Genomic DNA, 13,123 nt, shown 5'->3' on the forward strand with positions numbered 1-13,123 from the left:
GGCATGCACCTGTAGTCCCGCCCTACGTAGGAGGCTGAGGCATGAGAATTGCTTGAACCCAGGAGGCGGAGGCTGCAGTGAGCCAAGATCGCGCCACGGCACTCCAGCCTGGGCGACAGAGCAAAACTCCATCTCAAAAAAAAAAAAAAAAAGAAAGAAAAAAGAAAAAAAAGAAACTGGTGTTTTCCAGGACACTCACAGTTATCTATGTAACAGGTTGAAAGCAGCGGGAAGAAGTTAAACAAATATTCAAAACTACAGGTATGAAGAGCTTCAGGAGAATCTGTGTAGTATTAGGTGACCCTTGGAAAAAATTCTCAAGCGTCACTGAGGCCAAGCCTGGTTTTTGTTCAAGACCTGACAGGACTCCTAAAAAGTGATGTAAGAGTCATGATGAAAGCATTTCAGAACTCCAGCACTGACTTAATAAAGAAAAGAACACCCCAAACAGATTTCACAGAGATACCTGATGAAAATCCATACTTCAAGCATTTCCTAAAGGGGTTACCTTTACAGTGCAGAGCTGTGGGAAGAATTTTGAGACCAGCTGGTATCCTTTGGGAAAAGCATCTGATTTTAAGTAAATAAGGAGAAAGGAACGAGAACTAATATGTTAGGCGTTGTATTATGTATTTGTATTTATTAGAACTATTTTTCTATTTTAGAGATGAGCAAACTAAGGCACAAATGTTAAGCAATATCAGTCACAATGCCAGTAGATAGTGGAACAGGGTAGGAATCCAGTTCTGACTGATCCCATAGCCTGAGTGCCTTCTACCTCCCAAAGTGGAACATCAGACCCCTCTGCAAGGCACCTAATAGCCTTTTTTTTGAGATCAGGTCTCATCATGTTGCCCGGGCTTGAACTCCTGGGCGCAAGTGATCCTCCCACCTCAGCCTCCCAAAGTGCTGGGATTACAGGCATGAGTCACCGTGCCTGGCCAGCACCTAACAGCTTTATGTCAAAGCTCATTAATATCAGGACTACAACCCAGTTGTCCGACCAAAAATCTGAACTGTTTTAACTGATTTATGGTATGAATATGGTTGAAAACCACTCAATTAGATCGCTTTCTCTTGCTTTCCTTGATTTGCTGTCTTTTTCACCCGTTTAATAACTGCACCATGGCAAAGTCATTCTGTTTCCTGCCTTAAATCACACGGAGAGGACTGTGTGGTACTCTGTGAGACACAGCTATGTTTCAAGGTCAAAGAATTTTTTTTTTTTTTTGAGATGGAGTCTCACTCTGTCACCCAGGCTGGAATGCAGTGGCCCAATCTCGGCTCACTGCAACCTCTGCCTCCTGGGTTCAAGTTATTCTCCTGCCTCACCCTCCTGAGTAACTGGGATTACAGGCACGTGCCACCACACCTGGCTAATTTTTTCTATTTTTTTAGTAGAGACGGGACTTCACCATGTTGGCCAGGCTAGTCTTGAACCACTGACCTCAAGTGATCCACCTGCCTTGGCCTCCCAAAATGCTGGGATTACAGGTGTGAGCCCCTGCACCTGGCCAAAGATGTTTTTTAACCAGGTAAACAGAAGATATGTATGTGAACCTTTTCTTTCAAATATTTTTGCAGAGCCTAAATTTTTAAAAATAATATACACATCATCATGCTTTTAAATGTAATTCATTTTACCTTTTTCTTGCCTGTTACTGTCCATTCTTTGAGTACTTCACTGGCACTACCTGTAAGAGAAACCAATTACAGATTTTGTCTCCTACCACACACACAGTAGTCAAGCAGGAGTCAGCGTCCTCCCATTTTGTAATTGCTGGAGAATTTACAAAGCTCCTAACAGAAAAGTTAAAGTTAAGGATCAGGTCTAAAGTAATGTAATGAGATAATCATGCCATGCTTCCCTTTTGGAATACCTGCCTACTTAGACCCCTCCTCTCCGAGTAATTTCCTCAGTAAGTTCTTCTAAGAAGAGACTAATGTAGCTGGGCCATTTTGAAGATTCTCTTATCCATACATCTTAGACCAAATACAAAGGGGATGGCACACTGGTTTTAGCCAAGTGTGCCATCCCTTCCCCTCCAGTTACACACCCACCTTGGCTATGTTGTTTTGGAGACAGCTGCACATTACCCTAGACCAAAACACTAAATTATTTTTTAAAAAGATGAAGATAAAGAAAAACTTTACAACATTCAAACTTGTGCATCCTATGTTGGCAGATTCAGGAAAATAAAAACAGGGAGACCTAACCTGATGTTGCTATTCAAAGACACAATAGCTTCAGATAGTTTTTCTCCAACAGGTTACATGGAAGCAAGGTTCATAAAACACTTCTCAATGTTATAAATCTGAAGGGTTGACTAAGCCTGCCATTCTTCTACGTATTAGATAAGGAAATTCAAACCCACACATTTGAGTCACTTGCCACAGCCAAACTAACGATATTAGAATCCGGAAGACAATACTGAGTCCTTGAATTTGCCATCTGTTGGTGAGCCACTGAATCACTGCTTTGTTATTAAGAGTCTCTTAAATTCTTATTCAACCCAAGTCCAATCAAGTCCCTTATACCACTGGCCACATGATTTCCTCTTAAATACCATTAGAGAACATTTAGCGTGAAACAATGGAGTTTTCTCAGCTTGTCTCTTATTATAGACACCACATAGCTTATTTCAGCTGAAAGAGGTATCGTCAAATGTCATGGTATGTTATGCTTTCATGGGGTCTGCTATATCATCTATGAATCACTGGATTGCTGAATGTTATAAAAGTCTGAAGCAAATTCTATTTGAGCAAATATAAATTTATTTTTAAAACTAAGTCAGGATTACCTTCCATGAATGCTTGTACTGTTTTGTCCACACAGTTATCAAAGTGCTGCAAAACCAGGATAATTTCATTGTTGCTCTTATTAGGAACTATTGCACGTACCGCATTTATCTGGAAAAGATGACAGGGTCATTTAATTCTAACATTAGTAGGTCACTAGGCAGCTGAGGCCTATACAGAGAATAATGAAAAGAGTGATATTTCATTTTTAACAATATGTATCACTTTTTAGTGTCAGTGACAGTACATACAAGCATCTCACTGGGAATGATTAATAGATGAGTGATAACAGCATGTGAAAAATTAATTTCAGAGAAGAATTGCTTGAACTTGGGAGGGGGAGGTTGCAGTGAGCTGAGATCGCGCCACTGCACTCCAGCCTGGACGACAGAGTGAGACTCCATATCAAAAAAAGAAAAAAAAAATTCTGGAGGCTTCCGTGTTTGTCGATCATCACTAAAGATATCTGTATATGGCTTCGGAAAACAAAAACAAACAATAAGAAAAAAAGCCCTTCAGAGATAAGGAGTTTTCCCTTCATGTTTTGTTGTTGTTGTTGGTTTGGTTTGTTTCTGGGGTGGAGTCTCACTGTTGCCCAGGCTGGAGTGCCGTGGTGTGATCTCAGCTCACTGTAACCTCTGCCTCCCAGGTTCAAATGATTCTCCTGCCTCAGCCTCCTAGGTTGGGACTATAGGCTCCCACCACCATGCCCGGCTAATTTTTGTATTTTTAGTAGAGATCGGGTTTCACTATCTTGGCCAGGCTGGTCTCAAACTGCTGACCTCAGGTGATCTGCCTGCCTTGGCCTCCCAAAGTGCTGAGATTACAGGTGTGAGCCATGGCACCCAGCTCCTTCATGTTAAAAACATGTACTGTGGGCATTCTCAAGGTGCCATGAGGAATTCAAAGGTGTCCATGACAGGTTCTTAGCCCTGGGTCTCTGCCTTTGTAATTCTGGGACAGATAAATCTGAAAGCCAAGGCCAATATAAAATGAAAATGTGGATATATTCAGAGAAGGACTGTGTGGTAGATAGAGCTCCCTCTCCCCTCTCCCCTCTCCCCTCCCCCCTCTCCCCTCCCCCCTCCCCCCTCTCCCCTCTCCCCTCTTTCCACGGTCTCCCTCTGATGCCGAGCCGAAGCTGGACGGTACTGCTGCCATCTCAGCTCACTGCAACCTCCCTGCCCGATTCTCCTGCCTCAGCCTGCCGAGTGCCTGCGATTGCAGGCGTGCGCCGCCACGCCTGACTGGTTTTCGTATTTTTTTTTGGTGGAGACGGGGTTTCGATGTGTCGGCTGGGCTGGTCTCCAGCTCCTAACCGCGAGTGATCCGCCAGCCTCGGCCTCCCGAGGTGCCGGGATTGCAGATGGAGTCTCGTTAACTCAGTGCTCAATGGCGCCCAGGCTGGAGTGCAGTGGCGTGATCTCGGTTCGCTACAACCACCTCCCAGCCGCCTGCCTTGGCCTCCCTAAGTGCCGAGATTGCAGCCTCTGCCTGGCAGCCACCCCGTCTGGGAAGTGAGGAGCGTCTCCGCCTGACTGCCCATCGTCTGGGATGTGAGGAGCCCCTCTGCCTGGCTGCCCAGTCTGGAAAGTGAGGAGCGTCTCTGCCCGGCCGCCATCCCATCTAGGAAGTGAGGAGCGCCTCTTCCCGGCCGCCATCACATCTGGGAAGTGAGGAGCGTCTCTGCCCGGCCGCCCATCGTCTGAGATGTGGGGAGCACCTCTGCCCTGCCGCCCCGTCCGGGATGTGAGGAGTGTCTCTGCCCGGCCGCCCTGTCTGAGAAGTGAGGAGACCCTCTGCCTGGCAACCGCCCCGTCTGAGAAGTGAGGAGCCCCTCCGCCCGGCAGCCACCCCGTCTGAGAAGTGAGGAGCGTCCTCCCTCCTCGTCTGGGAGGGAGGTGGGGGGGTCAGCCCCCCGCCCGGCCAGCCGCCCCGTCCGGGAGGTGAGGGGCACCTCTGCCCGGCCGCCCCTACCGGGAAGTGAGGAGCCCCTCTGCCCGGCCAGCCGCCTCGTCCGGGAGGGAGGTGGGGGGGTCAGCCCCCCGCCTGGCCAGCCGCCCCGTCCGGGAGGCGAGGGGTGCCTCTGCCCGGCCGCCCCTACTGGGAAGTGAGGAGCCCCTCTGCCCGGCCAGCCGCCCCGTCCGGGAGGGAGGTGGGGGGGTCAGCCCCCCTCCCGGCCAGCCGCCCCATCCGGGAGGGAGGTGGGGGGGTCAGCCCCCCACCCGGCCAGCCGCCCCGTCCGGGAGGGAGGTGGGGGGGTCAGCCCCCCTCCCGGCCAGCCGCCCCGTCCGGGAGGGAGGTGGGGGGGGTCAGCCCCCCGCCCGGCCAGCCGCCCCGTCCGGGAGGGAGGTGGGGGGATCAGCCCCCCGCCTGGCCAGCCGCCCCGTCCGGGAGGGAGGTGGGGGGATCAGCCCCCTGCCCGGCCAGCCGCCCTGTCCAGGAGGTGGGGGGGGCGCCTCTGCCCGGCCGCCCCTACTGGGAAGTGAGGAGCCCCTCTGCCCGGCCAGCCGCTCTGTGCGGGAGGGAGGTGGGGGGGTCAGCCCCCCGCCCGGCCAGCTGCCCCGTCCGGGAGGGAGGTGGGGGGGTCAGCCCCCCGCCCGGCCAGCCGCCCCGTCCGGGAGGGAGGTGGGGGGGGTCAGCCCCCCGCCCGGCCAGCCGCCCCATCCGGGAGGGAGGTGGGGGGGTCAGCCCCCCGCCCGGCCAGCCGCCCTGTCCGGGAGGTGAGGGGCGCCTCTGCCCGGCCGCCCCTACCGGGAAGTGAGGAGCCCCTCTGCCCGGCCAGCCGCCCCCTCCGGGAGGGAGGTGGGGGGGGTCAGCCCCCCGCCGGGCCAGCCGCCCCGTCGGGGAAGTGAGGGGCGCCTCTGCCCGGCCGCCCCTACTGGGAAGTGAGGAGCCCCTCTGCCCGGCCAGCCGCCCTGTCCGGGAGGGAGGTGGGGGGTCAGCCCCCCGCCCGGCCAGCCGCCCCGTCCGGGAGGGAGGTGGGGGGGGTCAGCCCCCCGCCCGGCCAGCCGCCCCGTCCGGGAGGTGAGGGGCGCTTCTGCCCGGCCGCCCCTACTGGGAAGTGAGGAGCTCCTCTGCCCGGCCACCACCCCATCTGGGAGGTGTACTCAACAGCTCATTAAGAACGGGCCATGAAGACAATGGCGGTTTTGTGGAATAGAAAGGGGGGAAAGGTGGGGAAAAGATTGAGAAATTGGATGGTTGCTGTGTCTGTGTAGAAAGAGGTAGACATGGGAGACTTTTCATTTTGTTCTGTACTAAGAAAAATTCTTCTGCCTTGGGATCCTGTTGATCTGTGACCTTACCCCCAACCCTGTGCTCTCTGAAACGTGCTGTATCCACTCAGGGTTGAATGGATTAAGGGCAGTGCAAGATGTGCTTTGTTAAACAGATGCTTGAAGGCAGCATGTTCGTTAAGAGTCATCACCACTCCTTAATCTCAAGTACCCAGGGACACAAACACTGCGGAAGGCCGCAGGGTCCTCTGCCTAGGAAAACCAGAGAACTTTGTTCACTTGTTTATCTGCTGACCTTCCCTCCACTATTGTCCTGTGACCCTGCCAAATCCCCCTCTGCGAGAAACACCGAAGAATGATCAATAAAAAAGAAAAAAAAAAAAAAAAGAAAAATTAATTTCAAAACTTAGAAATGCAGAACATTGCTAGAAATAGAAGTTATATGCTAGATTTCATATAAAGAAAAGGTGGTTTAATTTCGGTATCAGGTATTAATGTGGCATCAATATTCCCTCATTTTTAGCATACTGTAGAGAAAGGTGGAAAGGTAAATGAACTAGCAACAATAACAACTTAGATTTTTGTGTAAGATTTTTTGAAACATATTTTACCTTGTATCATTTAACTGTAAAATAAAGATAATTTATACAAACAATTTAAATTATAAACTATGTTAGGCATATAAAACATAATGACACCCATTGCATGCCACTGAGTTTATTAAAACAAAATAAATATAATTGAAGCCCCCATGAACACCTAATAAGTCCTATTTCCCTTCTTCGTCTCGCTAGAGATTTCTACCCTGAACTTGGTATTATTTCCATACGTGCTTTTGCATTTTTATGATATGTGCATATATCCATAGGTAATATACACTATTATTTTGCACTACATAAATACATAAATATTATATCATATATATTTATCTTCAATTTGTTTTTTTCACATAGCATTATTGTTTTAGATTTTTTCCATGTTGATAAATGCATCTCTTAATTATTTATTTTGAGACAGTCTCGCTCTGTCACCCAGGCTGGAGCGCAGTGGTGTGATCTCGGCTCACTGCAACCTCCACTTCCCAGGTTCAAGTGATTCTCGTGCCCCAGCCTCCTGAGTAGTCAGGATTACAGGCATGTGCCACCACGTCCAGCTAATTTTTGTATTTTTAGTAGAGATGGGGTTTTGCTGTTTGGCCAGGCTGGTCTCGAACTCTTGGCCTCAAGTGATCTGCCTGCCTCCACCTCCCAAAGTGCTGGGATTACAGGCTTTGAGCTACCACACCTGGCCTGTATTTCATATTTTTTGAGACTAAAAATATATGGCTGGTCATGGTGGCTAACACCTGTAATCCCAGCACTTTAGGAGGCTGAGGTGGGCGGATCACGAGGTCAGGAGTTCAAGACCAGCCTGACCAACATGGAAAAACGCCATCTCTACTGAAAATACAAAAATTAGCTGGGCACAGTGACGCACGCTTGTAATCCCAGATACTCAGGAGGCTGAGGCAGGAGAATCACTTGAACCCGGGAGGTGGAGGTTGCAGTGAGTCGAGATCGCACCATTGCATGGCAGCCTGGGCAGCAAGAGTGAAACTCCGTCTCAAAAAAAAAATACAGGATGAAAAATAATATACATCATTTTAAATGTATAGCTGAACATAAGAAGTAAGGGAAATCCCTAGAGGGAACTAAAACCCAGAATAGTGAGCTTGAACTATTAATAGGTAACTGTGGCATGTTTTGCCAGTCTCAATAACACATGGGTTTTACCACATAGTGCCATTAAGCCCAGTAATGCCAGCACTTTTGGGAGGCTGAGGTGGGAGGATCCTTTGATCTCAGGAGTTTGAGATCAGCCTAGGCAACATAGTGAGACCTTGTCTCTACAAAAAATAAAATTAGCCGGATGTGGTGGCACATGCCTGTGGTCCCAGCTACTCAGGAGGCTGAGGCGGGAGGACTGCTTGAGCCTGGGAGGTTGAGGCTGCAGTGAGCTGAGATCACAACACTGCACTCCAGCCTGGGTGACAGCAAGACTGTCTCAAACAAAACCAAAAAACCCAAACAAAAAGATTGGAACTGAGATCTTATGTAAGCTTGCCCTTTTAAAAATATTGCACCTTCAGGGAAAGGGTGAACTAGAATAAATCTTCCCACTGACCGTTTTTTTATTTTTTGGAGGCGGAGTCTCACTCTGTCAGGGTTGGAGTACAGTGGTGAGATCTTGGCTCACTGCAACCTCTGCCTCCCAGGTTCAAGCAATTCTGTCACAGTCTCCCAGGTAGCTGGGATTAGAGACGTGCACCACCACGCCTGGCTAATTTTTGTATTTTTAGTACAGATAGGGTTTCACCATGTTGGACATGCTGGTCTCAAACTCCTGACCTCACTCAAGTGATCTGCCTGCCTCGGCCTCCCAAAGTGCTGGGATTACAAGCATGAGCCACCGCGCCTGGCCCCACTGACTTTTGAACACAATATTCTTACTATGTGGGTTTAGAGAGATACATTTAAAGGGTAAAAGAATTGCAAATCTTAAATTTTATTCAATGGTTTTATCATTAGTAACATAGTAGTAATATTATACTGTAGGGTTGTTATTATTTTATGAGTATTATAAAAATAAAGCAAATCAGTGAATAATGTTTTTAGGAACTAAAAATTTGGTTAAGAGAGAAGAAATACATGTTTAAAATAAGATGAGAAAAGATCTTTTAATAGTATATTTGAATTGAAGATGTCAATGTGAACTCATTTTTTAACAAAAAAAATCTCCTAGTTTCATCCATGAAAAAGTCTAAAAACAATGACTCCTCAATAGCAACAAGCACACCTAGCTCCTAGATACTGGTTTCTCTCTCTTTTCTTTTTCTTTTTTGACGGAGTCTCGCTCTGTCGCCTAAGCTGGAGTGCAGTGGCACAATCTCGGCTCACTGCAACCTCTGCCTCCCGGGTTCACGCCACTCTCCTGCCTCAGCCTCCAGCCTGGGCAACAGAGGGAGACTCTGTTTCAAAAAATAAAAAAACCATACAAGTGAGAAGGTACACAGTCTGTAATTCAACGAAGGTTAATACATTTTTGAGATGAGCAACTTAGTATGTATCAATCACAGCAATGATCCCTAAAAAATGGAAGTTTAGGTAAAACTTACAGACTCTGCTGGGTGCGGTGGCTCATGCCTGTAATCCCAGCACTTTGGGAGGCCAAGGCGGGTGGATCACGCAGGAGATTGAGACCATCCTGGCTAACATGGTGACACCCTCTCTACTAAAAATATAAAAACTTAGCCAGGCATGGTGGCACGCACCTATATCCCCAGCTACATGGGAGGCTGAGGCAGGAGAATCACTTGAACCCAGGAGGCGGAGGTGTGCAGTGAGCTGAGATCACGCCACTGCACTCCAGCCTGGACGACAGAGTGAAATTCCGTCTCAAAACAACAGAAAACAAAACAACAACAACAACAAAAAAAGGCACCAAACTTACAGACTCTACGATAAAGGTAAGATTCTGATAACTTAAAATACAAGTATTTATAGTACTCAACCACTGTACAGGACTCCATAGTCAACAATTTTTTTTTAAATAAGACAGAGAGGCCAGGTGCAGTGGCTCACGCCTATAATCCCAACACTTTGGGAGGCCAAGGCAGGCAGATAGCCTGAGGTCAGGAGTTTGAGACCAGCCTGGCCAACATGACAAAACCCGTCTCTACTAAAAATATAAAAATTAGCCAGGCATGGTGGCAGACGCCTGTAATTCCAGCTACTCAGGAGGCTGGGGGATGAGAATCACTTGAACCCAGGAGGTGGAGGCTAAAGGGAGCCGAGATTGCGTCACTGCACTCCAGCCTGGGTTACAGAGTAAGACTCTGTCTCAAAAAAAAAAAAAAAAAAAAGAGAGCCCATAAAGCTTTTATGTTTTTCTCAGTACAGCTCGTTGAGGGTTACATTACTAAAACCACTTGGTTTTCTTCCAAAAGAATGCTCCTTAGATCTACTTCTGGCCAGGTGTCGTGACTATCCCATCACTCTGGGAGGCTGAGGCGGGTGGATCACTTGAGGCCAGGAGTTTGCGATCACCCTGGCCAACAGGGAGAAACCCTGTCTCCACTACAAATACAAAAATTAGCTGGGCGTGATGATGCACGCCTGTAATCCCAGCTACTCAGGAGGCTGAGGCACGAGAATCACTTGAACCCAGGAGACAGAGATTGCAGTGAGCTGAGATCGTGCCACTGCACTCCAACCTGGGTGACAGAGTGAGACTGTCCCGAAAAAACCCACAAAAGACCTATTTTGGCCGGGCATGGTGGCTCACGCTTGTAATCCCAGCACTTTGGGAGGCCGAGGCGGGCGGATTACGAGGTCAGGAGATCAAGGCCACAGCGAAACCCTGTCTCTACTAAAAATACAAAAAATTAGCCGGGCATGGTGGTGGGCACCTGTAGTCCCAGCTACTTGGAGAGGCTGAGGCAGGAGAATGGCGCGAACCCGGGAGGCAGAGCTTGCAGTGAGCCCAGATCGGCCACTGCACTCCAGCCTGGGTGACAGTGCGAGACTCTGTCTCAAAAAAAAAAAAAAAAGACCTATTTCTTGTCTTGGCTCTGAAGCCTCCTGGACTTAAGAATGCTCTTCAAGTACTTGGGAAGATCCTATTCAGATTGTTCCTTAAGGAATGTTGCCAAGTGAGATACACTCAGCCACATAAATATTAATCAACTAATTAATACTGAATATCTTCAAAAGAATTTAGAATGAATATACATGGAGATAGGCAAAGAAAATGTTTGCATTTAATAGGTTAATAGGTTCTGCGCAATCAGAACCTATTTATGGCCGTCACTCTCTGATATATAGTGGCATTGTTTTATTCTTAAAATTTCAGTCTCATAATGAGTTTGTGGTAGCCACTAGTCGTATTAGTACCTAAATTTTCCTATGACATTTAAGTTTACTATCCATAGTGACTAGTCTTACCTTCTCTTTCATGTTCTCAAAAGCTCCTCCCTGGGCCAGTACGGTATTGGACTGCAAATCAAAAATGAATCCTGATGAACCTGAAAGAATAAGGGAAAAATATATTCAACATAATCCAAATATAATCCATCCCTAAGACAGAAGGGCCAAGACTGGCTGCTTTCGTACCATAAAACAATTAACAGCAACTTAGTTGCTATTTGGCAAATTCTGTTACATAGATAACGTATAACTGCCTTTTGAATTAAACTTATAATACAGAAATTTAATTTTAATAAAAACTGTCACAGCTTGAGGTAAACACTAAATACATCAACATATTAGACTGTCCTGTAATCCTTGATATCGTTGTTAATTATCCCACCTTAAGGCCTTCTAAAAATGTCACAAGTAAATAGCTCCCCATGGTAAAATTTAACACTAAAGAATCTGAAAATGTGAGTGGGATGGGAGCTTCTGTAGCATTAACAACACACAGTTATTTCCTCTTCTAGCCGGAACCATACATATTATGTTTGTAGACTATAAAGCCGTGAATACATTCATGTGTGTGTCCCTAATATAATGCTTGATGAAGCAAGGCATCCAAGTTGTAGGTTATGGAAAAACAGTTCAATATGATTGATTACAAAAAAGATTCTGGTTTCTCTGTACTTACAAAGAAAAAGGCTATGTGCAAATTTAATCAGTTTCTTTACCCCTATGTGATCAATAAATTACTTCAGCTTTAACACTCAACAGCTTTGTTTTAACCCAATAAGATAAAATCTCAGGAAATGGTTAGAGTGCTTTTCAAATTCTGATGTGCATACTTACCACCTAGGGAATCTTATGCTAAAATGTAGGTTGTGATTCAGCAGTCTGGCCTGTGGCAGATTTTTACTCCCAGGTGATAACAATATTACTGATCTCTGCACTGTACTTGGAAGTAGCTTAGGAGTTAGAATTTCAACAAGGCAAGTAAAAGGAAAAATGTTAAGAAAAGGGGTACAAAAAAACCACGGTAATACTCTAGTACACTTTCCAAATTATTTTGCTGTTATTACAGATATGTTTCAATTAAAGATTCTTTCATGGCTTAATCTTGAACCTTGAATTAATTTAGATTTAACTTTTGTTAATACTGGCCATTTCTAGACTGCTACTCAAATGAAAAATCGGCTAACACTTATACAAACAGTATTTAAGCTTGAGTTTTCTAGATGACTATATAATATGGTTAACTCCCAATTATCTTTATTAATTGAAAAGAGACACAGTCTACAAAAACGAAGATCTTATAGAACCAAAGCACTATTTAGAACCTTCTCAGAATTCCTATAGATCAGCCAAATGATATAACTCGAATGTTTTAATGTATCCTCCCCCAAAGAGGTATTAATGAGCAGTGGGATGATATGAAGGACATCAATAATCCACTTATTAGTGAATCAAACCACCAATCTCTTTTAGGGAAAAGAGGGAACACAAAACAGCATTTTGGGTTCTATTACTAGCCTCTTATCTAGCTCTGTTTTTTTTTTTTTTTCCCTTTAACAACATACTAGATGACACAAACTGCAAGAAAAACAAAGGAAAGGCTGGGTGTGGTGGTTCACGCCTATAATCCGAACATTTTGGGAGGCCAAGGCAGGTGGATCGCTTGAGCCCAGAAGTTCAAGAGCAGCCTGGACAATATGGTGAAACCTTGCCTCTATAAAAAGGAGAAAAATTAGCTGGGCATGGTGGCACTTGCCTGTAGCCCCAGCTAATTGGGAGGCTGAGGCGGGAAGACAGCTGGAGTCTGGGAGGTTGAGGCTGCAATGAGTCGTGAATGCACCACTGCATTCCAGCTGGGTGACAGAGAGAGATCCTGTCTCAAAAAACAAACAAAAAACAAAGGGTAGTTCTGCAAACACTCAATTATTGGCCAAAATAAATTAGTATAATTAGGGTTTATCTGGAACACTGTTATGATAATAATTAAAAATATATAAAGCAGCTATTTCAGTCAAGATCCCAAAGAGGAAGCGAATGGCATACTCAAATTGGGCAATCTTAATAGAGTTTAATAACAGGAGTATTTTCAAAGGTGCTAGCAAAGAGTAGGGAAACCACCCAAGA

At 46.4% G+C, this 13,123-nt stretch overlaps 1 protein-coding gene across 3 annotated transcripts in view; it reads right to left on the reverse strand.

The window, feature by feature from the left end:
* SPATS2 (spermatogenesis associated serine rich 2) overlaps positions 1–13,123 on the reverse strand; it is a 161,065-nt gene that overhangs the window by 35,046 nt on the left and 112,896 nt on the right. For all 3 annotated transcript variants that reach the window (XM_034935923.3, XM_034935924.3, XM_055095685.2), the window contains 3 exons: positions 11,021–11,100; positions 2,802–2,910; positions 1,645–1,694 (listed from right to left, as the gene is read on the reverse strand). In XM_034935923.3, the coding sequence (XP_034791814.2) occupies positions 1,645–1,694; positions 2,802–2,910; positions 11,021–11,100 (239 nt within the window). The remainder of the gene's footprint in view (positions 1–1,644; positions 1,695–2,801; positions 2,911–11,020; positions 11,101–13,123) is intronic.

This window comes from Pan paniscus, chromosome 10 (genome assembly GCF_029289425.2).
Source record: "Pan paniscus chromosome 10, NHGRI_mPanPan1-v2.0_pri, whole genome shotgun sequence".
Lineage (NCBI taxonomy): Eukaryota > Metazoa > Chordata > Mammalia > Primates > Hominidae > Pan > Pan paniscus.